Genomic DNA, 25,476 nt, shown 5'->3' with positions numbered 1-25,476 from the left:
CCCCACTTCCCCGTCCCTCTTCAGGGCTCCTTCTCATGAGAGTCTTGTTGCATAAGAGGTAAAGGGGTTGCTACAACTGGGTGCAGTAAAAGAAGTTCCTCTCGTGTACAGGAGCAAGGGGGTTCTATTCCCAGTACTAGTTAATCCCAAGGGCCATCTATGGCCCATCCTGGACCTGAGGGACCTCAACAAGTATCTAAAGAAGCTAAAGTTCCACATGGTCTCCTTGGCTTCTATTATCCCCTCCCCTGGATCCAGGAGACTGGTATGCCGCCCTCAACTTGAAGGACTCATGCTTCCACATAGCGATCTTTCAAGGTCACAGATGCTTCCTCCAGTTTATGGTGGGGCCCCACCACTACCAGTTTGCGGTCCTCCCGTTCAGCCTGGAGACAGCACCCAGAGTGTTTACCAAGTGCGTGCTCGTGGTGGCGGCTTACCTCAGGCGTCGGGGTATCCAGATCTACCCGTACCTCAATGACTGGCTAGTCAAGAGCAACTCCAGGTCTCAGGTCGAAGAGGATGTCATGGTGCTGCAAGCCACGTGCCGCTCCCTGGGCCTATTGGTGAACCACAAAAAATCTATGTTAGTTCTGGTGGAAAGGATAGAGTTAATTGAAGCGGTGCTCGACTCGACCGTGCCAGAGCATTCCTGACGCTAGAAAGGTTCCAGACGTTGATGGACCCCATCACAGAGTTCTCCACATTCCCTCTGATTATGGCCAGGGTTTGCTTGTGCCTGCTGGGTCACATGGCACTGTGCAGATGGTGTTTTCTTATGACAGGACGGTCAGATTCTTGAGAGGCCTCGAGAGACTCTTCCCACAGGTACGGACTCCTGTCCCACAGTGGGATCTTAACTTGGTCCTCTCTAGGCTCGCCAGCTCACCCTTTGAGCCACTGGGTCCTGCTCCCTTTCCCACCTGTCACGGAAGGCTGCGTTCCTGGTGGCGGTGACATCGGCAGGACGGGTCTCTGAAATTAAAGCCTTGATCTCAGGACCTCCATACGCTGTCTTCTACAATGATAAGGTTCAGTTGCGGTCCCACCCGGCCTTCCTGTCGAAGGTGGTATCCACCTTCCATATGAACCAGGACCTCTTCCTCCTGGTGTTCTGACCCAAACCACACAAGACAAGTGAGGAGAGGCATCTTCATGTGCTGGACGTCCGAAGGGCCTTGGCTTTCTATTTAGAATGCACTAAGCCTTTCCTAAAATCGACTCAAATCTTCATTGCTACAGTGGATAGGATGAAGGGTCACCCGGTGTCCTTGCAGAAGATTTCCAATTGGATCACTTCATGCATAAGGACCTGTTATGGCCTGGCAGGGGTTCTGCCACCGCCGATTGTCACAGCCCACTTGATGAGAGCGCAGGCCGCTTTGACGGCCTTCCTGGTACACATCCCTATCCAGGACATCTGTAAAGCTGCAACGTGGTCTTCTGTCCATACATTCATGACTCATTATGCCATCACTCAGCAGGCCAGGGACGACACTTGGTTCCGTAGAGTGGTGTTGCAATCTACATGTCCGTGAACTCCTACTCGCCTCCAGAGGTACTGCTTTGGAGTCGCTAATATGGAATGGACATGAGCAAGCACTCGAAGAAGAAAAGACAGTTACCTTTTCTGTAACTGGTGTTTTTTGAGATGTGTTGGTCATGTCTATTCCACAACCCGCCCTCCTTCCCCACTATTGGAGTTTCCGGCAAGAAGGAACTGAGGGTCGTGGGAGCTGGTGGCGCCCCTTATACTGTGCCATACGGGTGCCACTCCAGAGGGCGCCAGAGGCACTCCCCTACGGATACTGCTAAGGGAAAATCTTCCAGCACCGGTGCATGTGGCGAGCACACACACCTAATATGAAATGGACATGAGCAACACATCTTGAAGAACACCGGTTACAGAAAAGGTAACTCTCTTTTTCCCTAAGTTAACAAAACCTGTTCTTGAGGTGGCCACTGTCAGGGCTGGAAGCTGAAAATCTGACCAGTTTGTATGTACGTGAAGCCTCTAACTCTTTTTATATATATAAGACTGGTACCCAGGACTTTTCTACGCAGCTAAACAATAATGGGTCCATGTATAAGTGTGAGTGTGGGAGAAAAATTTTAGACAATTATTTTTCACCTGCGGCAATCGTGGATCTTCATTTTGATGGGCGAAAGGGAAGGTATGCCTTAGGTCTTGGGACCTGGAAATGCTGGGGTATGATTTGTTGAAAATAAGTGTATGCAATGTGTTTATACGGCCACTTGGGTCTTGTATTTTGGGATGTAAGCCGATCTCCCCTCTATGTGCAGCATTACCTCACTGGCCAGGTGCGTTATGGGCTTTCAAACTTTCTCTGAAACATCAAGTAGTGGCCGTTCCTAGAGTAGACGGGTCTATGATCTTATCCTTGTGGTCCTATTTTGTGGTGCGATACCTAATAATGCCTAAGGAAATAAAATATAGTCATGTGTTTCCTTTTTTTTTTTTTAATGATTGGCTGACTGCAGGTTCCAGGTAACTTTCATGTGTCAACACACAGTGCCACTGCACAGCCTCAGAATCCTGACATGACGCACATCATCCACAAACTCTCATTTGGGGATAAGTTACAGGTGAGTCCTCCATCCGGGCCATCTTGCTGCCTACAGGGGCAGAGGAACCAGTCTTATTTTTACTACATTTTGGAGCATTTTACAGAAGGGCTGTGTGTGGTGGGGAAGGGCAGGGAGGAGCTGTATTCTCATTCACAATAGAGAACTTAAAACTTTTGTGGCTGTGTTTCATCTATAGATCTCACAGTGCTTTTGAAAAGATGGATAGGTAGCCCTATCCTTGCTGCACAGATGGTGATGGGAAATGGAGGCATAAAAAGGTTGTGATGTCACTGGCATCACTAGGAATAGAATTTAGGAATCCTGAGTCCAGATTCCCCGCTACAGCACTTGGCAAGTTGCTTTGAATATTCATTTTGCACATGTAGCTTCAGTTAGCGGCTTTGTGGAGGCTAGGCATGTACATCAAGGGACTACAATACCATAGGTGTGGTAGTTGAGAGCATATGCTACTGCAAAAAATTCTAGCCCCATTGCCCTTCCTTTCACTATACTTCTAAGGGAGATCAAAGATTAGAAAGTGAGACATCTAGCAACTTCCCCCTTCTCATAGGACAAATTGAGTGGTTGCTCAAAGCTGCCAGCCTACAGCTGGGGAGAAGGTGAATGTGTGCATTTGCCCTATGGCTAGCGTTTCACCTGGTGTGCTATATGTTATTGCATAATTCCTGACTTCTTAATGGAGACAACTCACACCTTTGTAATTTGCTTCCAGAAAGCTGACTTCATAGGGATACAAAGGTGCATGCACAAACCTATTCCATGACTTACCCCCCAGTATGGCTTAAACAGAGCCTCTTTGTAATCCTGGTTCCTCAACACAGACATTTCATTATGCTGCTCCCTGTTCCACACATGCCTGCGTACTCCAAAATCTTTGTAATGCTAATGAGTCTAAAGCATTGCTTTGTCGTCCTCTATTTCATTCTGCTCCTGCTTCCTTTAGGACATGTCTTGTGTTGGAGCACTGAAATATTAGCATATTGATTAGGAGGTTTAATGTGTAAAGCACTTTGAAAAGTATGAAAAATAAATCTTAACTTTAGTAGACATGGTGGTCCGCTATAAGAGGAAGTGCAAATAGGGGCTACTGCTGACTGCATGGGAAACATGTCCTATGTGGGAATGTTCCCACCACTGCATCCTGCAGTCTTCGGAGAGTGTTAGCATGAATGTGGTGAGAAGGCTGGACAATTGGAGGGCTTTGGGCATGGAGGGGGACAGGCAGAAGATGTCTGATTGCAGACATAGTGTCCCCCAGCATAGAATTATTTAGTACATCATATAGTCTGCCACTCTCCCAGATGTAGCTGGCTATTGGTGTGTGCCATTACAGGTTGATTCAGAAATCTCATGCCTCTAAATAACACATGCTGTTGAGTCACCTCCGTCTCTTCATGCATGTGTGTGCACATGCTGCTGGCACAGTAAGCAAAACCCATGAGCTAAAGGGTATGTGACATGGGAGGAGATGTTCATTACTCTGCTTCTAGCAAGTCTGAGCAAGCACTAGTGAGAGCCACTGAGGGCGTGTCTACGCTGCAGGCGGAGTGTGCTTCCTAGAGCAGGCACATAGATGCACTAGTTCTGCTTGAGCTAGCATGCTAAAAATAGCAGTGTAGCCACAGTAGCATGAACGGCAGCTCAGGCTAGCCAACCATGCACAAGCTCACCTCACTTCCTGGGTATGTACTTGGGTGGCTAGCCTGAGCCACCACCACAGCCACCCTGTTTTTTTAGCATCCTAGCTGAAGCAGAGCTAGTGGGTCTGCACTGGGGGAAGCATACTCCAGCTGCAGCAAAAGACGTATCCTGAGTGATTTCGTGAGGTGGGGGGTGTGGATCATTTTCATGTGATCTGGATATGAGTGAGCTTTCTTCAGTGTTTATCTTAGGGTATCTGCTGATTTAATAGTGGGTTGAAGGGCTTGCCTGATTCCCTTGTTCCTTATTGTGTCGTGGCCTGAAATGTGAGTTTTTCATAAACTCCAACTGCAAAAACCTCCCAGATTATCCCTCAAGGGATCTCCCCACCTCCATTTGCTGACAGACTAGGAGAATATTTATCCCCTCTCTCCAATAGTGAAAAGCCCACTGGAGTCTCAGAGGTTGTGCTACTTTAGGCTTCATTAACCTTTTCTACATTTCATCTCAGTACTGCCTGAATTTGAAGTGCAGAGCTCAAAATGGGTCAGGGGTGTTCTCTCCAGTACTCTGACAGCGTGCTCTAGTGCATGGGACTGGTGTTCAGTAGATCAGGGTCTAGTCACTTACCTGTATCGTACAGATGTTTTGTGACCTTGGGTAAATCATTTAACAACTCGGTGCTTCGGTTTCCCTGTCTGCAAAATGGGGCTATCTCCTGCCATCCATGACCAGATTGGAAGGTGGCTGGGAAATGGTGGCGGTACTCCTCCAAGCTGTGCCCACAAAATAAGCTCTGTTCATGTGAGTCACCAAAATCAGATGCCGCTCACTGTAAATGTTGCTGATGATCAAATTATGATTGCGCGGAGCCTTGGGCTTAGCTCCTGTCCAATTTGGGATGTGTGTCGTGGGGGTGGAATCTTCCAGGCACCCCTCTACTTGTGGCACAAAAATGAGACATTGCTCTCAGTAAACTACTGGTCTGGGATCCTCGCTCTCCTTGTTTACACAGAAGAATGAAATAATTTAAAGGGCAGGTTTTTTTGTGTTGTAACTATGCGTTCTTGAACTCTAGCCTCCCAGGACATTATACCTACAGCTTGTGGGTTTTTGACACTGGAAGAACTTGGAATGTTTTCCAGACACTGGACATTTGCCCCCAAAGTCTGTTGTTTGTGCCTTGACTGTATGCTGTTGTGTATGGCCTCCTAGGCCTTGTCTGTACTAGGCAAACTTACAAAAAGTATCCCACCAGTTTTAGCGCTGTTTCAGCTGAACTGTCATCAAAACAGGTGACCACCAGAGTTCAGACAAGGATCCAGCAACCCATTTTTACCAATATTTTAGCTAAACTTTCTGAAAAGCAAGTCTAATTGAAATAGTGGTTTAAGACTGGTCTGGCTGCTGGAACCTTGTCTAAACTATGTTTCCGATTGGTTTTAATAGTGGCTCAAGCTGAATTGGAGGAAAACGTTTTGTAAATTTCCCTAGTGTAGACCAGGCCAAAGTACCAAGTGGAGCAGAAGCAAGTGACGTGCTACCCACTAAGATGAAGGAAATTGGGGGAACTTTTATATGTATCATGTGTCTTAGAACTATTATTGAGTGACACATCTTCCCCTGGCCTTACCCTGGTAGTTTAAACTTAACTCTGATGTCTTGTGTGTGAACCTTAGGAAGGGTTGGATGGTTCATGGAGTTATATAATGCACAGACAGTCCTCTGAAATAGATGTTTACCTGAGCTCATCCCTTCTGAACTAGTTTTGAATTACCACAGCTGCCTGTAAATATGCTGAGCTAAGCCAGCAGTCCATACACACATCCATGCATCTATGCCTGCTAAACACCAGCTGCCTTGCTTTTCCACCTCTTCAAGGTATTATGACATTGAAAACCACCAGGCATTCTGCTGGCATGTTGCAGTGGTTGGTCGCTTGTAGTGCAGCCAGCATCTCGTGTAAATCAAGCATGTATGCTTCCTCACTGACATATGCTCCCTCCTTTAGATTATGTAGAGGTCACAGTTATTAGGCAGACTCCTATCCTGAGCTGCCCCCAAAGTATCCCCTAATACGAGGACACTTCTGCTTGACCATTAATTCCTTTGTGTAGTCACTTCAGAGTGTGGCTCCTTTTGGAGAGGGAAAGTATTCAGAGTTGTCTTCAAAAAGTACCTGATTCTGCCAGGATTAACTGTTCAGCTATTAATGTGCTCTACCCTCTGATCTGAAGCTTGAGGCTTCATGTTTCCTGCCAGGACTTCTACTGGATGTTGATGCTGAAGGAGTGGTTGGAAGAGCTGCTGTGTCATAACAGGTGCCATCTTTCAGATGAGACCTTAAAGTGATGGCCTTTCTGCCTGTCTCAAAGGGCTTTCCTAGTAGAAGTTTGACTCCTATCGCATGTATCAAGAAGAGCTGAGGTTAACCCTGTTACCAAGTCAAACATTCCCCCTCTCTAGATGTCCAAGGATGTGTGAGCTATAGCACAGAATGCTGTCTGCCTGCCTAGTTACTACACTGCTACTCTCCAACTCGACACTGTGCAAGCCTTTTGAGATACCAGCAGTCTCAAAGACATTATAGAAAACCCATTTGTGCTTCCAGTTATGTTTGTCACCTGCGTGTTACCTGTTCCATCAGTTCAGTTTAATGAGAAACAAGGAATTTGTCTTGCTAGAATTTTCTTTCCTAGGATATTGATAAGGGACCTTGTTAGCTTGTTTCTTTCCCAAACCATCTTGCTGTGGAATACTGATCAGGGGAACATGCCGTAGGATCAGGTGGATGTGTCCTATGCAGTCAAGTGCTTACAGCTGTTGGCAGGATGGTGGGCAATGCAAATTGGTGCAGTGACTTGTTAATGCAGTGAAAGCTAGAAGGACACAACTCTTCCTCCAAACAAAACTGCTTATCTGTTGTCTGTCAGTAATTTCCCGGCTAGTGGATATCTCTTCTCCTTCTGTATATCTTAATGTGGCATGTGTTACCACTGCAACCCTCTGACTACAGTTTCAGGACCTCTGTATAGCTTTCACCATTCCAGAAGTTTCCCAAATCAGTCATTCTATTAGTGGATGTTGGTCCTTATTGTTTTCAACTAATTCCATTAGCCTGTACCTTAGAGGAGTGGGGAGTAATGGGGGAATCCAATTGATCTGTGGTGAGGGGTTGGGAGTGCCTAACGCTTGCATGCCTGGAACCAGCTGCTAAGGAATGGATCACCTAGCTGGCATGTCGCCTTACACTATTCTTGAAAGAGGGTGTGTTTGTTCTAGGAATGCGTCTGAGTGAAAGCTATAGAAAGCTCCAGGTTCTGCCCTGAATTTGAATCTTTAAAGTGTGACTCCCAACAGGCTATAGTCTCTACGTTTTATTTGCATGTGATAGAATGATGAGAGCTTGCTAGTGCAAGCTTTTATTCTCCAGCTGGGAGATTGATCCTAATTATGGGTTGTTGACACTACCCACCAACGCAGACTGGTGTGCGATGATGTCATCGTTTGCCATGGCGACTCACCTCAAAGCTTCAGACTGACTTGTGTTTCCCCACCAGTCGCTTCCAATTTGGGAGTGCTCCCTTGGCTGAAGCAATTTAGAGTGGACATTAATGTTAGATCTTTGGAGATTGATCTTACAACCTCACCAATTGGAGCCAATCCTTGTGGTAATGGTCACTGAAAATAATTTGTGCCTTTTTCTCATTGGGCTGAGGCTTTGCATTCGGGAAGACTGAGTCAAACTGGAGCCTTCAAAGGTGGGGAAGCAAAAGCCAAAAGCACTAAGTATATAATATAACCACTGTATGTGTTTTCTCGCTCTCCAGGTCCAGAACATTCATGGAGCATTCAATGCCCTAGGGGGAGCAGACAAACTCAGCTCAAACCGTATGTATTGTCAGTGCTTTCAGGGCTTAGCCAGCCCACCGATGGTGGGCAAAGGCAAAATAAAAACCAGGATATTAATGCAACACTGATTAGGAGGCCAGAAAAGCAATCAAAACAATCCCTGCATCAGTGAATGGGATTTCCATTCCCACCCCTGACCCTAGGGAAGGCCTAATACACAGCGTCCTTTGCTACCTCCCCTCTTGCACCCTGGATTTTGTAGTAGGTGGCATTCTCTGCAGCTTGATTATGATCATCTGCTACAAGAGGGACTAGCTGGGTATGACATGGATTGTCGCAAGTCTGAGCAGGGGGCTTATGGTATTTGCATCTGTATACTGCTCTTCTAACCCCCACCCACTTGCTACTGCTACCACCATTACCACCAAAATCACCCCTATCCTTTACTAATAGCTGTCATGAGCTCCCACCCTCCTCTGGGAGGCATGAGCTTTTTCACTGGCTAATCTATCCTTTCCCTTTCTGCCTCATAGCCCTTGCATCTCATGATTATATATTGAAGATAGTCCCCACCGTGTATGAAGATATAAGCGGCAAACAGCGGTACTCATACCAGTATACTGTAGCAAACAAGGTAAGGCTGGAGGTGACTGTTACATAGGCTGGCCATTGGGGAAGAAAAACCCAATGAGTTCATAGGAAGCTCTTTACTTACAAAGCTCAATCCATGCTATTGGTATTGCGCTCTGTTTATAAAGCATTTGTGTTTGGTAGGCATACAGTAACCTCTGCTGGAAGAGTGGGGAACTGAATTGCTTTAGAACAAGGACTCTTGCAGTCACCTCTTCTATACTTAGCACCTGCTACATTATAGTAGCATGAGAATTTTTCTCAGCGTCTGGTGCTAATTATTCTTTCTCTGGAGAGTTGTTGCCTTGCAGTTCACACTCTCCTATGTGAGCTTAACTCAAGTCCATATATATTGTACCTAAAACCTTCATTGCCTGAAGTAATTCTAGATCAGGGATTGGCAACCTTTTGGCATGAGACCCTCCAGGGTAAGCCCCCTGGTGGGTCGGGCCAGTTTGTTTACCTGCCGCGTCCACAGGTTCGGCCGATTGCAGCTCCCATTGGCCTGGAAGGGCAAACAGTGGCCAGTGGGAGTTTCAGAGAGATTTATTGCCTGGTACTCTCCTTCTTTTTACAGTGTGGGAACCTGGCAGGCCATTCCTATGACTGAATTGATTGGGGGCTAATTATTTTCCCTTTAAAGAGCCTTTAGACTCTGAAAAATTAACTATTATTTTAACACATAGCGCAAACATAATGCATTGTTTATGGGAGTACTGCCCTTTGCTAGTCACTCGAAGGTGGGCAGGGTTCTTGCTCTTCATGTCTGTGGATGTTTTTGCAGGACATCTCTTGATTGCATTGGCCCAGTGGAGCATCGAGTGGCTCTTACTTCCCTTCAGACCATTTGCATGCAAATTTATTGTGTCCATGCTACTTGAGGGTTCTGAGGCTGCCATTCTGCTAAAATATCCACTCATTTATTTTGCTCTCATGAGCTGTGCCAAGACTAGTGATAGTCTCCTGTGCTTTCTGCTTGTGCTGTACAGAGTGTCCTGACAGTTTGGATGGCTTTCTCTCCCTGGATAGAATGTATTCTTTCTGTTTAATGTTACAACCACTCTTCAGATAAGACTCTCTTGCAATACAAGTTCTGAAATTAATTAGGAAAACATACATCCTGAGCTGCTGATCTCGATACTTCTGTGAGCAGGATTGCAGTTGGGGCCCTCAGCCAAGACTGTATCATCAGGACTGTGTTGCTGAGGGCAGAGGTAAGGAAGGAAAAAATGAGGTCAGTTCTGTCAAAACTGTTCTCTTCATAACCAGAGTTCAGGCAAATGGAGCTGCGTCTGCATTTTCTGTACATTTTAAAAAGGTCTCTGATTACTGCCTCTGCTCTAGACTCCCATGCTGATAAGAGGGAAGCAGGAATTGGAAGGAAGTCTTTGGAATAGTCTGGTATAGATGCCCTAGCCATGAGGTGGTTCTCTACCATGATGGAGATGTGTGCAGAGTGTCTGTTTCCTCTCCTACGTTATCTCCTAGATCTTCTGTTTCCTCTCCACCCAAAGCCACCACTACAGTTCTGGCATCAACCAGTTAGCTCTGCAAGGAGCCCTTAAAATATGCTGGTCTGGGTCCCCTCCTGTTCTGTCCACTGAAGCTCAGTCCACCTCCTCTGGAAGAGACTTCAAAAGGAAGGAAAAATCCCTGTGGGGTTGATGGAGCATGATGGTGCTGCTTCAGTTGGTTCCCTCTCCCTTTCCTGAGAAGAGATCATCCTGTTCGTGTTATACCTGTGGACATGTCTTTGTTAGTCCTTCATCCACCTCTCTAGGGTTGTTGTTGTCCCTATCTCCTGAAGAGTTGGGTCTAACAGTCAAAAGTGGCACACGTGTCACAGGAAGGGGTGTCTGCTGGGATAAGGGCCAGAATGTGAGGGCATGCTCAGGTATTTCTCAAAGATTTGCTGTATCTCAAAGAGAACTCTCCTCCTCGACTTGTTCGTCTGCTCATATCAGTGGCTGGTATTTATCTTTGTGTTGAGGGCACAGTTAAAATATTATACAGCAAATCATCTAAATGTTTTCTTGGTGAGACCTGATAGAACTAAGATGTATTTTCAAAGCAGGTTTTAGAAATCCCTTTTGCAGTGCTGGTTTCTCCATAATGGTGGATGATCTGTCTTTTGCTGGAGAGCTGCCCTTTGGCTGATACTTCACATGTACCTGCTATATAGGAAGTGGATTAAAGGGCCCTGTCCACAGTGAAGCTAAGAGTGTCTCTGCTCAACAGATTTAAAAAGGTGTTTGCAAACTCTCTGCTACATTAGGTCCCCTCCTTGCCTAGAGCAAGTTTCTTAACATGGTTTAAACACGGCTCTGTCCCATTTGCACTGGGCAGGCAAAAATCTGTTTGTATCTCAATGTGCTTGGGGCCTCAGATACAGGGAAAGCTTTGTTGTTCTGAATGCATGGGGCAGGCCGACAAGCTGGTGTAAATTAAATTCCCTTTGTATTGCTTAACTTACCAGTGGGTTAGCTGCAGTTTAATTGTAATAGTGCTAGAACTCTATCTAAAACCACTTGGAAAATCCATGTATCCACTTGGGACTGATCCAAAACTGTCTTTTTTTTTTTTTCTTTCATTGACTTCAGTGGGCTTTGGATTAGGGTCATACTGAGTGGCATTTTTTGTTCTCTGCCACATCACCATGCTGTCAGTATTGTTGAGTATAGTCATTCAGAAATGAACAAGTTACTCTTCTTAGTGTAATCATTATGGGTAATTATTATCTCCTGATAGAATGTTGCAATTTTCCTGGGTAGGAATGAGGAGCAGCCCAGTGGAGTCAGTTCTGAGATCAACTTCTTTGAAATAAAATTGCTCACGCTTTCTGCCTTCCTCTCTCCCCACTCTCTTTTTCCAGGAGTATGTTGCCTACAGTCACACTGGCCGCATTATCCCCGCTATCTGGTTTCGCTATGATCTGAGCCCCATCACAGTGAAATATACAGAGAGGCGGCAACCTTTGTACAGGTTTATCACATCGGTGAGTTACTTTAAGCCTGTGACTCTTCCTTCTTGACCTCTCCTGCTCTTCCCCTGCCCTCCTTGCCAATCTGGGAACTGAGTTCCTGCTTCAGAGCACTATGACAGGAGCTGAGAGTAAAGCTGAGCTCTTCCTTAGCCAGCTTACACGTATCGAAACTGGAAGGAAAAGTGGAGCATCCGATAAGAGAGGATCAAGCTTTGATGGTTTGATTTAACCGCTTTGGCACAAAAGAATGACAAATATCCTGCACCAGCGGTACCCATGCTCTTTTTGCCCATTGCATTAGGAGGGAAGGGAGGCACGTTGGCAATATGCCAGGAACATGGGGACAAAACCTAACTGACACACAATAAGAGCAGATTGCAGCAGACCCCCTCTCTAATAATGGGACCTAGCTTGTACAGACTAAAGGACCCATCGTGCTATGTACCTGGGCTACTCAGAAAAATGTGTAGCATTACATGCTGGGACATGTAAGCTTCATGTGTTTATGATAAACTGACTGAAATAACCTGACTTTGGTGGTGCCCAAGACCTGTAGTTTGGAACTGGGGTTTGAATATTTGAATTGTAAACATAAATGGTGCTTTATTAGATGTGCTGTGCTCTGTCCCTAGGAGGCTTCGGTTTTTGGAGTTCTCAATAAACGTTAAATTCCTTTCAATCAGCTTTAGAGATGGATCAAAACACCCCCAAACTCTGAGGCAGAAGAGTTGAGATCCAGAACTTCATGGTTTGGGCCCTTTTTTAATTAGCATGTCTGCCTGGTCTCAAAGTGTGGTCAATAGGTTAAAACATTAGGGCTTACTAACCTGGTTGCTAATGCTTCTTGCTGTCCTTCTCCCTCCCAAATTGTGGTCCCATGGTCTTTTCTTTTTGGGGGAGGTAGGTAGCATGGTTTGGAACCTGGGACCGGTCCATACTTCAGTATTCCGCACTGCTGTTCACTATCATGTCTATTTGCTTGTTGCTAAGAGGTCATCTTACGATTGGGAACAACTGTAGCATCTGTGTTAAATAAAACACTGTGCTTCAAAATTGTCTAAGTAGCTGGTGGGGAGAATGTTCCAGACTTTTCACTTTCCTCCCCTGACTACCACCAAATTTGCCTTCCAAGTTTAAGTAGCTCCATTTGGGCTGTTCCGTGTTAATATTTGTTATATTGAGACCTGAGGGTAACAGTACATCCATGGCAGCTTTAGTCCTGTTACTTGAGGGTGGCTGATGTCACTTGTGTGTCAGACCTTTTGTATTTACCTACCATGCAGATCTTTGCTATATCAATGGGACCCTCTGGCCAGGATGCAGTTCCAGGTCATGTCTCCCTTATGTTTATCTAGGCTGAGAAGTCTAAGGTTTGGTTTGATCCCCTGTGTGTGTGTATGCTGGCTTCTTCGGTTTGTCGATGCAGGTGTGGGGAAGCTTTGTGAAAGGATCAGGGAGAGCAAGGTTGCTGGGGATTAAGATGCCTTGGTCCTCAGCCTTCTTGTCCTATCTCAGTGACACACGATGATCTGTCATCATTCCTATCATTTTAGCTCTTCCGTGTAGTATTACCAGCCTGGCCTTCTGCATCACGATTGCCCCGAAGACTGGCTCATCGTCACTGGCATGCTGAGGCCACAGCATTCTGATCCAACAGAAGATTATCTGCTTGTGGTAGCTGGAGTTATTGTTGAGTGGGGCAGGCTTCAGAAACCCCTCAGCTCTTGCCTATGCAGCAGATGCTTAGTTAAAAACCACAGAAGGGGGCTATGGAGGGAGCACCTGCCATTCCTTATTGAGCAGCCTGTTTACTAGACTGTGGTCATACAGTCGTCACAAAAACACTGCAGTTCTGAAATATGTTCTTGGAGGTGTAGCTGGGAGAAGACTCTGTTGGACTCTGAGAGGCTTTGGTAGGGTTGTAAATGTAAACCTGTTTGTTACCACAAAGGCAGCTGACTTTTTAGTTTCTGAGTCTGTAGGAACCCTAAGCATGGGTGTCTGTTGGAAGAATGATGTAGATGTTGACTAGTGGGTGCTAAGATCTACCAGCTGTGTGTAGGGAGGTGCTGGGAGGTCAGGTAAGAAAGAAGTGTTGGCACTACGCAATATAGTTCCAGTGGACTCTTGTGCTGCTGTTGTCCTTACCATATTTGTTCTGTGGATAAACAGAGGATGTCTGACATCGTGCACTAGCATGGAATTTCTTTTTAAAATCCCAAAGCAGCTGAGACTGATACATCAGAACACACAGCGCTGTACCATATGTTACGGCCTTCATTACTGCCATCTGAACTGCAATGCTGTTCTAGTCTAACACTTGTTAGCTTGTGGCCGCACCTTTTGTTTCCAGTGACATTAAGAACTTCATTCTGTGACATGCAAGAGGTCTAATCTATACATGGCAAAAAGCATTGTGCTAGAAAATGCTTTAAGTATCCCATTTTAACAAATAGTGTTAAGCACAATTTAGCACTAAGTGAAGACCAGGGCTACCATGATTACCGTCATGTCAACCGGTTGTGAACCCTACAGTTAGTCACAAACAGCTGACACAACGTTAAACTTGACGTTCCTTGTCTAAATGAATGCATCTGATGAAGTGAGCTGTAGCTTACGGAAGCTTATGCTCAAATAAATTTGTTAGTCTCTAAGGTGCCACAAGTCCTCCTTTTCTTCTTGTCTAAAGAGTCTTTAACATCATGGTAGTTAACGTGTTGGTTAACAGAGTGACATTTTGCAGTGTAGACAAGTCATTGGTGGATAAAGGTGTAGGTATATGCAACATTTCACATTTTATCAGTTGTGAGCTCCCCTAGGTGGTTGGCCAGAGAGCAGCCTTTTAGTCCACAGGGTTAGCTCTGGGGGAGGAGTAAGCAGATAGTTACAAAGGTGCAATGTAGGAATCCCCAATCCCAAGGGAAGATTAGGAAAAGATGCCTAATATTAGAGGGCTCTTCATTCTAGCAGGCAAAGGCATAAGAAGATCCAGGGGCTGGAAGTCAAAGCTAGAAAAGTTCAAACTGGAAATAAGGTGCAAATTTTTAGCAGTGACCACAATTAAGCATCACAACAGCTTATTGAGGAGCGTGGTGGACTCCCCATCACATGAGCTGTCTTAGAATAACACCGAGTTTTGCTTTAAATACATGCGCACCAGCTCCACAACAAGTTATTGAGCTCAGGGCAGGGATTACTGGATGCAAATATATTGCCTGTTTTATGGAGGAAGTCAGACTACATGATTATAGTGGCCCCTTCTGCTCTTAAAATCTGATCATGAAGAAACCCTGAAGATCCTCAGTATGGTATTTCACTTAGGGAAGGCAGAGCCATGTTGCCATTGCCCTTCTTTCATCTTCCCTTCATTATACCCATGCAGCCTTCCATTACTAGCAACTGCACTGTAGTCCCCTAATCATATCTGTTAAAATTCTCCAATGTGCTGCCCATGTTATCATCACATGATCGCTCACTATTGTCTCCCTGCACCCGTACTCCCCTTCTTTTATTTGTCTTCCCCCATGGTGGGATAGGCGTAAATATCTTAAGGCAGCTACTGGTCATTCTATCTATAAAGCTCCTTTGCACCCATGGCACGACACAAATAACTAATAGTGTAGTGCCTGCTTCCCGTGAAGCCCACCATAGAACGGGACTCTGAGCACATATTAGAACCTCACTGGTGGACTGTGACAAATAAATTACATAGCATCGCTTCTGTATTGACCCAGAGAGAGACCTTGTGTATCGCCTCTTTTGTTGGTCACAGCAAACTCAAAATCTGTGTGTGCTGGGAGGCAGAGTCCAGCCAAATGCCAGGTGTGTGTGAGTCATAAGCACTCAGCAGTACAGAGCTGTGCAGATGAATATGCATTTTTCTGTGAGTTCCCCCCACCCTCTTGTGGCGGCACTAAAGTCAGATTTTCCTACCATCTGATGCAAACTCTAAAAGCATTTTTTGTGGTGTAAAATCTCCTGTCAGCTGATCCCCTGTGGACTGAAATAGCCCACCTCCTCAGCTGTCACTTTCCCTGAAGCGTCACCATGCGTCACATTCAGAGGGGTGGCAAGGGAGAGGGGCAGAGTGTGGAGAGTGTACTCACTCCCCAAAACTATGAATTAAGTCTCTGACAGGTGCTCTGGTTTCTGAGGCTTTCATCTGCCAGAATGCCAGCTGTGCTGCAAGAAACACATCACCCGGCCCCTCCGTCATTGAGGCATCTTGCTGTTTCACTGAGCTCATAGGACGCAAATATCACTGGTTATAAATATGTTTATAAATGAGTGATTTCTTCCCCACTGCTCTCTCTCATCTTTAGTCTATCATTAGAGCTGTTTATTACTGTAACAAACTCCCTACCTAACTCGGCCACTGCTGCTCATCTGTGTGGCATACCAGTGGGATTTGTTCTGTGGCAAATCAGATATGGTGCAATAGGCCTAAATCAGGGTTGGCTCCCTCCCAGCGAAGTTGCACAGCTAACTTCCCTATAGCTGCTGACCCTTCGCCCTGAAGCTTTAAATAATTTATTCTGTTTTCCCATCCATCTCTAAGATCTGGCATGTGTCCAAATCCTCCCTCTTCCTGAGCAAAGGAAGCACTGCAGTTTGTTCACCTTTCACCAGCTCCAAGAGTCACTATCGTTCAGTGAGCCACCCCAGGCTGCAGTCTGAATGACATACAAAAAGACTACATTAAAAGAATATTAAGGTTGCAAAGGCAAGCACGCATAAGTTAAAACCGTAGCAACTTTAATTTGGGCCCCTCATTCGTATGCATTATTATAGAGACTCTCATTACATGAACACATACTATTTTTACTGCCTCATTCGTTGCCCAGGATGGATGGTGCTCACTGATGGGATATCTATTCAATATTTCTTTTTATCCCCATCATTCAGGTCTGGCCCATGCCTTATTTACTGCATACAATTTAAACCTCGCACTGAATACAGAATTATTAATTTCCTCATGGGCTTTTCTATGGTGCTCATCATTGTAGTATTGAATGCTTCACAAATATTTATTAATTTTATCCTCACAGCATCCCTCTGTAGCCAGGTTGTTATCAACCCCGTTTTACAGATGGGGAACTGAAGCAATATAAAGGAGATATATTGATTATAAAAGAGACTAGTAGGCCAGAAGTTTGGCCTTCAGATTTTGGATGCCCTCACTCAGACACGCAGAGCCTGACTTTTCGGAGTACTTAACATTTTAGATGTTCACAGAACAGCTCCTATTAATTTTAGCCACAGCTGTGAGCACTCAGCACTTCCACAAATCAGGCCCCAAGTGATTCAAGGTGGGCACTCAGAAAATGAGAAACACACAGCTAGTGGCCCCCTGTGAAAAGTTTGGTTGTGACTTGCCCAGCATCACATAGGAACTCTGGTAGAGGCAGGGATAAGAATCCATTTCTCCAAGGTGGCATTTGACTTCCTTAACCATAAAATCCACTGCTTATTTTTTCTTGTAGTCTCCTGCCTCATTCACCACACACTTTGCAACTTCTGTAACAAATGAAGCAGGCGGGGCCAACAGCCTCATTTACTAGACAGCCCTCATTCATTCCTGGAACACCATCCATCCTGTGCCTAAATGAGGCAGAGGTCTTGTGAAAAATAGTGTGTGATCATGTAATTAAAGACTATATCAAAGTTCATATATATGCAGACAGAGTGGGCAGAGGGGGAATTAGGGTTGCATTAGCAACCTTAATGCTGTTGTTTCCTAATTTTTGAGCATGTGACTATTAAACATAAGTGTTCTTTTAACATAGGGTTTTTCATGTAATTTCCCAAATTTTTCGAAAAGCAATCTGGAAAAAACCCCACGTAGAACCATATTGATCCCTATACCATCATGGGCCATCAGCACAATTGGAACCATTAGTTCCACAGAACAGACATCTGCTCTTTAAGCTAATTAAGTGTTAAATGATTTTGGCCTGCTATTGCTGTGTGCACCAGCTACTAGAGTGTGATGAGACACACTGAATTGGTAGTTTTACAGGTATTTGCCAACAGAGGAATACTGGGACTCAGGATTCCCAGGTTCTGGAGAAGAATATGCTTTAGTAATTACGGATTCTTCTGATTCTGTCCCCTAGCACGTCCCCAGCCCTCCCCAAATTGTTTCCTTCTGTCACATTCCTCCTCTGCTCCTGCCCTCACTTTAATCCTCCACCCTCCCAAGTCAGGTTTCCTCCTTCTCCACGCTGCCTGGGCACCTGCAGAGGGAGCACTGAGAGCACAGGAAAGGCAATCGCTGTGCACACAGTTCTGGTGCTGGGCACCACAATGGCCCGCAACAGCTGTGAGGAGCAGTTGCAAAGAAAGTCCTGGTCAGCCCCAGGCCAGAGAATGCTGTGAGCTCTGGTGGGGTGGAGTATGCTCAGCACGATTGCTACAGAGCTCTGTGGGCATGGAATGTTCAGAAAATTTTGCTATCAAGCTCTTTGCAAACTTCTAGTGAGCAAGTACAATTGGTGATTTTCCAAGGCTTAGAATTCAGACAAATTGGGTAAATTTTCATAGGGACACCAAAAAACACCTCTGACTTCCAAGGCAACTCCTCTGTGATATTTCTAGTCCTTGCTCCAAAGCATGAAGGTGCTAGAGCTTCTCCGTGAAATAGTTGTGAGTTTTTTAACACTGGAAAAACATTTTTCCCTAAAAAAAAACATTTCTTTCCTTTTGTGTTGACATTTAATTAATTAAATAATTCAGCCTGAGTTAGACACCCAGAATGGAAAACTTCAGCCTGAACAGTTAGTTTGGCAAAGTCATAAACAATTGAAAATGGGCTCTTACAAGGGAAAGTGTTAGATGCCTTAACTATTGTGCTGCTGCCAGCTCTACCTCTTATTCGTCTCCGTCCTTTACGAGCTGAACAATACACGTTCGCCCTGCATTGCAAAATGCTCTACAATAAATAAGGGAAGGTAGACAGCTATGGATGATAGAAAGCTGCAGTGGAAAGATGTTGTGTGGTGACTAAATTAAAAGTCGGCTTGCCAGAATTTGATTTTTATTTTTTTGTCAATTCAGTGGCTGATGCAGATTTTTATTTTTAACCTTTTTCTGATTGATTGGTTTAAAATAAATGTTCAGTTTCATAGCCGTGCTCCAAGGGGCTCCCTGTGCAACCGTGGTGGGGCATTGATAGCGGGACTGCAGGGGCCCATGACAGCAGGGCTGCAAGGGGCGCCCTGCGTGACTGCAGGGCTAGTGACTCCCGATCCCTGCAAGCATAAGGTGGGGGAACGGTTGCAGTCCTGGCAGGGCAAAGCGGAGGACTGCAAGGAGGAGGACAAGTCCCTGGCCACAGGGGAGGCCATCTTGCTGTTGAATGGCTCCTCCCTGGGGATAGCCCCCCACGCTCCCAGCCGGTGAGTGAGTGAGATGACAGCTTGACAGCAGGGGGCTCTATGCATAGCCATAGGGCCGGTGACCCTGGATCTTTGCAGACACAAAGAGAGGCTGCATTTGCTGATTGTTACTGATGGATATATGGAGTGTCAGGTGAAATCGACTTTTACTGTCAGCTAACCATTTAAATCAAATCCTGCCAAGCCTAGTTAAAAGCCGTTGTGCTAAAGCTAGTTGGGGAGGGATTTAAATGCCATAAGGGAGAAGAGATTTTTCTGCTGAGATTTTAAAATAGCTGAGTCTATGAAACAGAGAGAGAGGCTGTTTGTCAATAAGAGTAGCGTCAGGAAAGGATATTGTACCATCAACTGCAAGACTACGGAGGGACAGAACCACCAAAGTGAGGTGAGTGTGTGGAGGGACAGAATCACGACCAGGCCAGTGAGTCAGCAGGAAGGGAGAGTAGTGAGATTCCAGAGGGCTACTCTACATAGAAGATGATCCAGAGGAAGACAGGGTGGATGAGGTAATAACTTAATTGGACCAACTTCTGTTGGTGAGAGAGACAAGCTTTTGAGCTACACAGAGCTCTTCTGGTTACCTGAAGAAGAGCTCTGTGTAAGTTCAAAAGCTGGTCTCCCTCACCAGCAGAAATTGGTCCAATAAATGACATTACCTCACCCACCTTGTCTCTTTAATATCTTGGGACCAACGTGGCTACAGCAACACTGCATACATCCAGGGGAAGGAGCAATTTATACCACAGAATCCTAAAAGTTAGAGATGGATTTATGATGTGACAAGTCCTTCCCGTTCCTTGGGGGCCAATGCAACATTGTTCCCTGTGGCACATTTTTTAGCGTTCTGTTCAGACGTATTTAACATGTGCCAAATGATAGAGTTTCTGCTGCTGTCTTGGGAGGCTGCTCAGATATTTGTCTCTGGAATAGTGGCAGAGTATGGGAAAGGACAAAGGTGAGACAAGGGTGCTTTTATTAGACATTTGAGATGTGCTGTACTTTTTATTGGAACATATGATAGAAACTGGTGGGTCAGATTCCTTTGCCTTAAATTCTTCCTTGTGCTAGTATATTAATACTCTCTGAGGTGGGCTGGGGAACAGTGAGGACATGCTTTGGAGGTCCCCTACATAGTAGGTGCACATTTCAAAAGCAATAACTGATGTGTCCTGTGTCAGTACTGTGATGAATCCTTGGAGTATTTCTTGGGGTAGCTACTAGATTAAAATGTACCAGATTGAAGCTATTTTAAATGGTCTTATGCATGAACCTGGAGTATGAAGGGGCTGGGTACTTACTCAAGTAGATAACAGAAGTAGGGGGTTCAGACAAAGTGAGATCAAGGTTCACTCTAGGGGAAAATCCAATTATATTTGTAATACTGGGGATAAAGAGGGGACTCTTGTAAATACACACCAGACAAGTGACATTGTGTTTAACTTGGTGATTTCATCCTTGAGTAGGGCTGGCAGAGAGAATGGGCTAATAGTATTGTGAATAAGTTCCTTTCCCCTTCAGTAGGACTGGTAGTTCCCATGCCTTGACATGTAACCATCTCCCCAGCATTGATCCCCCTCAAAATAACCCATTGATTCTATCAAATACAATAACTGTAAGCACTTACCTTTTCCCTGGGTTTCAAGCTGTGTAAATGTCTGTCTCATCAACAAAATCCCTAAACTCTCTCTTTTTGTAAATTTCAGATTTGCGCCATTATTGGAGGAACGTTTACTGTAGCTGGGATCCTTGACTCATGCATTTTCACAGCCTCTGAAGCCTGGAAGAAGATCCAATTAGGGAAAATGCAGTAGCAATGAAACCGTTATCCAAAGCTCCAGGGGCAGGAGTAAAGAATGAGAACCCCCACACACACCTGTTTCTGTTTCTTCTATTTGATTGAATTGATACATTATTCTTTAGTCAAGTTATTCAATGAAGCTCTTTTCAACAACTCAAAAATCTGTCTACATTTCAAAGTTCTGAGTCATCAGCCCCCTCCCCACAAAACCTCCCAAAAGGTTTCTAATGTAGAAATTGCATTTATGAATTAACTCTCCAGGATCCTACAGAGTAACACTTTAGTGTCAGGAAGGTTCCGTATATAGGGGTTTCAAAGATGTAAGTGAATTCTCTTGCAGCTCTTTCATGCTATTGGAATTGCATGACTAGACAATCATGTATTTTATAAGGCAAAATTATGTATTAGGAAATTCTTATGTATAAGAAATTCTACCCACAGTGCCAAAAAGAGTGATGTGTCCATTGATGAAGAATGGAAAGTGTTTAGTCCTCACAGCAATCCCAAGGAGAGAAAGGCAAAAATGACTTCAAGATGTTTTGTTTCTTATTGAAAAGCTCCTCTTTAGGTCTGACCCTCTCTAGATGAAATGAGCAAATATGATTAAATTCCCCAACCACCTTTTCCTGGGTAAACTACCTGTAACTGGGGAAGGGGACAGCCTCTGTTGTACTCTTTGGATGTAAAAATATTTTCATTTCTTCCTAATAACTGAATATCTGGTCTTGTGTTTTAGATGGCCAAATTGAGTTATGCTATTTTATGTGGCCTTTTGTTTTGAAGGGGAATAGTTGTCATTGCAATACTAGCTTTGTATCCTTTTCTCCTGCCTTTTTTAAACACAGACCACCTCATTTGGAGTCTGCAATTTGATTTATTTGGAAAGGGTCACCCATGCTACTTGTTCATAGAAATGCTGGGATGCGTTGGGTGGATGCACACAGCTTGGTGCCTTGTGCTGTCTGTGTCTGTGGTTCACACCTGTAAAACACAATACGTCTGTCCTTTGGGATTTTGAGGTGCCTGCATTCCCAGCACACTTTTTTTTTTTTTTTTTTAAACTGAACCAGGCATCTTTTACCAGCCCTAGACTGGCAGTTACTGAAGTCCTCTGTCTAGTCACAGATATCGCACAGGCAGTAACAGGGCAAGCTTTCCTCACAGACTGGCTCCTGCCAGTATTTCTAAACTCTTAGGATGAAAGGGTAGCTGAGTTTCCAGGCCCTTCATTTAATTCTTGACCTGTCTGAGACCTCCAGCAATGGGGAGTATGAGAGGAAATTTTCTGCCAGATACAGTTCGTATGTGATGTGAACATCAGTCAGTCCACTAGGCACTGGACTGACCCACCAGTGCGTTCTCCATAGGCCCCTAAACATCCCTTCAGTCTTTGCACTATTTGTAAATTGCGTGACCTGAGGGGGGAGACATTTTGAGTGGTCCCGGATTACTGCAAATCATAAAACAATAAACCCCAAGTCTGTCAACTTTACAGGTTCTGGAACGGGTTAAGGCTTTCTTTGGAGTAGTATCTATAGTCCTTAGCCCTCTCCTGGAGGTGAGAATGTCCAAATAGAACATTGTAATTATATGCATCTTGAATATTCCATGTTGATGCAAGAGCCAGAAACACTTCAATCTGCCCAGTATGTATCTGTTGAAATTGTCTCATTGCTTTAGAAGTAGGGAAGATAGCCAATAATTTTTAATCATATTGAAAAAAATCTTTTGGTACCTGCCCTGTAGTAACTACTGTAAAATTACAGCGGTGGAATTTCCCATTTTTTTTAATGGACTGATTACTATTATTTTAGGTGTGAATTGGATCTTGTAACTTCCTGTATCTGTTAATGTATGGATGGATTTTATACATTTTTTCCATTTATAGAAATCAAGTTGAAAACAGTACATTTGTCTTCATTTCAGTGTGTGTGTTCGTGTGTTTTTGCCCACTTGGTGGTGGTTGCTTTGCAGAGGGAACATGGGATTTTTTCAGTATAATCAGTTCTTTTGCCTGCTGAGGAATTTCCTCTAATTCATGGTTCCCAACCAAAGCTTAAAGCAAACATGTCCTCGTTTTTTCTCTTGCGTTTGGTGAATTTTTGCTCAGAGCTTGTTAGATTAAAGGATTAAAAGGATATGATTTTAGCATCTTGCATAGTGCATCTTTGTCCCACACTTTAAAAACAGAGGTCCTTGGCCTATAGGACAGCCAATTGAACTGTGTTAGTTTTCAAGTAGGTTTCAGCTTACCTGCTTTCTTTCCAAAACAATCCATTGAAATAATCCAGTCAAAGAGCTGTTTCATAACTCTGCTAGTGAGTTCAGTTTTTTCTAGAGATAGAGCCCCAACAGCCTTTCAAATTCCAGATGAATTTGGAAAAAAGGATCATCCAGATCTTGACATCACAGCTCAGGACCTGTCTCTAGGCAATGGATCCACACCCTCTCAAGCTTTGCCAAACCAATGGTGCTGTATGTTCTGGGTATCTCTGTCCCCTTGTTGTAGCTGACCCATACTTTAGGTCCCTACAGCTCCACTGTAGGTGACTTCACAGCAGTATCCCCCATGAAGGGCTGGGACTTGAGAGTGGAGTCTGTTGCTACAGAGTACTGAGGAGCCGAAGATGGCGTGGGAGGCTGAATCTCATGCATCCGATGAAGTGAGCTGAAGTGGGCTCACAAAAGCTTATGCTCAGATAAATTTGTTAGTCTCTAAGGTGCCACAAGTACTCCTTTTCTTTTTGCGAATACAGACTAACACGGCTGCTACTCTGAAACCTGAATCTCTAGTGTTCGCATAATGTTCTGCAAAAGTGTGGGCAGAAGCCCAAAACTCTGCAGATTGCTGAGACAGGGACATCTTTAAGGAATGTGACTGAGGTAGAAATTGACATGGAGTGTGTACAGAATCCGGATAAAGGCACCAGGTTGTGTCCTTGATAACAGAGGTTAATGCAACCCAAGACCCATTTGGGTTGTCTTTAAGCTGATATCATGGAGCCTTTGGATTTTTCTGTGAGCAAAAGCAAAGACTGCTACTGTAAAAGCAAAGTGGCTGCTACAAGTCACCTTCTCTTTTGAGAGAGATGAACAAGCAAACTCCTTTATTAAACGTTTTCTGACATCCCATAGATGCTCCTTTTCTGTTCCCCTCACTTTGCTTTTACATGTACCTCCATCAAAATACTGATTTGAGGGTTTCTTGGAGGGACATCCCCAGAAATAAATACTTAGCACTTTTGAAGATGTTAATCTCCGCAGTAACTAAATAATCCTCATAAGCCCCCTGAAACCTGCATTAACCCTATCACACAGTTGAAGAAATGGGGGCCCAGACAGTTTTGCTTGAGGGCCTGGAGCAAGCAGGGTTTCAATTTCCAGATCTGTGAAAAGTCCACGGCAATATGGTGTTTCCTCAAATGTATGTGGAGTGCTGAGGACTGGTTGAGGAAAATGGGACACAGGGCTCTCTTGTGGTGCTAGTGTTTGGAAGGGGTGGAAACAAATACTCAGAAGAGGTTTGTGCCTGTCTGTTTGCAGATGTTTTGCAAACCAGGGTTTAATAGAGTACCAGCTGGACTAAGTAAGATCACCGAGTAGTCATTTTATAGGCAGTTCAGGTAGCGACATCTATACTTAACAGGTTTCAGAGTAGCAGCCGTGTTAGTCTGTATTTGCAAACAGAAAAGGAGTACTTGTGGCACCTTAGAGACTAACCAATTTATTTGAGCATAAGCTTTCGTGAGCTACAGCTCGCTTCATCGGATGCACACTGTGGAAAGTGTAGAAGATCTTTTTATACACAGCGTGCTTTGTGTGTATAAAAAGATCTTCTACACTTTCCACAGTGTGCATCCGATGAAGTGAGCTGTAGCTCACGAAAGCTTATGCTCAAATAAATTGGTTAGTCTCTAAGGTGCCACAAGTACTCCTTTTCTTTTATCTATACTTAAGGTTCCCCAATGCTGTTCATTATAACTAAGACCCGCTTTTCAGTTGCTTATAACTTTGCCATAAAAAGATGGTTCAGGTTAAAATTTTCCTTGCTGGATACCTGCCTCAGACTGATTTATTTTTTTTAAAGTTTTGGAAACAAAGGCTCACTGAATGCGGCAGGAGCCTGTGGAAAAAATAGCATGCGATCATATAATTAAAGGTTCTCACAATGCATATGCATAAAGGTGCCAAATCAGGGTTGCACAGGCAATTTTAATTCTAGCATTTCCTAACTTTTGAGTGCTTCACTTAACAGTCTTTACATTAAAAGAACATTGTCTTTTCGGATATAATCACATAAAACTTCATTTCCATTTGCCTCTCATTCCACTAGCCTTGCAAGACCAGGTTTGATGGGGTTTTTCATTTGTAAATGTTTTTGTTTATTTTAATGAGCTGTGTACAGTGAAATCATGGTAAGCATTCTGACGTGGGTGGAAATTTGAAACAGTAGACTGCCTCCTTGAATTTTAATTGACGCTGACTCACTACCAGGGCATAAAAAATAGGTAGGGCTCAAACTTGGAGGCGCTCAGTCTCCTCAACTCCAGCTGACTTTAGTGGAA

At 44.4% G+C, this 25,476-nt stretch overlaps 1 protein-coding gene across 4 annotated transcripts in view; it reads left to right on the top strand.

Annotated features, from left to right (window-relative positions):
• ERGIC1 (endoplasmic reticulum-golgi intermediate compartment 1) overlaps positions 1–23,054 on the top strand; it is a 101,500-nt gene extending 78,446 nt beyond the window's left edge. For 3 of the 4 annotated variants that reach the window (XM_073355799.2, XM_073355800.2, XM_073355802.2), the window contains 5 exons: positions 2,503–2,607; positions 8,082–8,142; positions 8,637–8,737; positions 11,606–11,728; positions 20,817–23,054. In XM_073355799.2, the coding sequence (XP_073211900.1) occupies positions 2,503–2,607; positions 8,082–8,142; positions 8,637–8,737; positions 11,606–11,728; positions 20,817–20,924 (498 nt within the window). In that variant the 3' untranslated portion in view covers positions 20,925–23,054. The remainder of the gene's footprint in view (positions 1–2,502; positions 2,608–8,081; positions 8,143–8,636; positions 8,738–11,605; positions 11,729–20,816) is intronic. The other variant, XM_073355801.2, reaches the window with a different exon arrangement.
• The last annotated feature ends 2,422 nt before the right edge of the window (positions 23,055–25,476 follow it).

This window comes from Lepidochelys kempii, chromosome 8 (assembly GCF_965140285.1).
Source record: "Lepidochelys kempii isolate rLepKem1 chromosome 8, rLepKem1.hap1, whole genome shotgun sequence".
In the NCBI taxonomy this organism is placed as follows: Eukaryota; Metazoa; Chordata; order Testudines; family Cheloniidae; genus Lepidochelys; species Lepidochelys kempii.
Note: the sequence above shows the minus strand (reverse complement) of the source record. Positions and strands in the feature narration are given on the sequence as shown.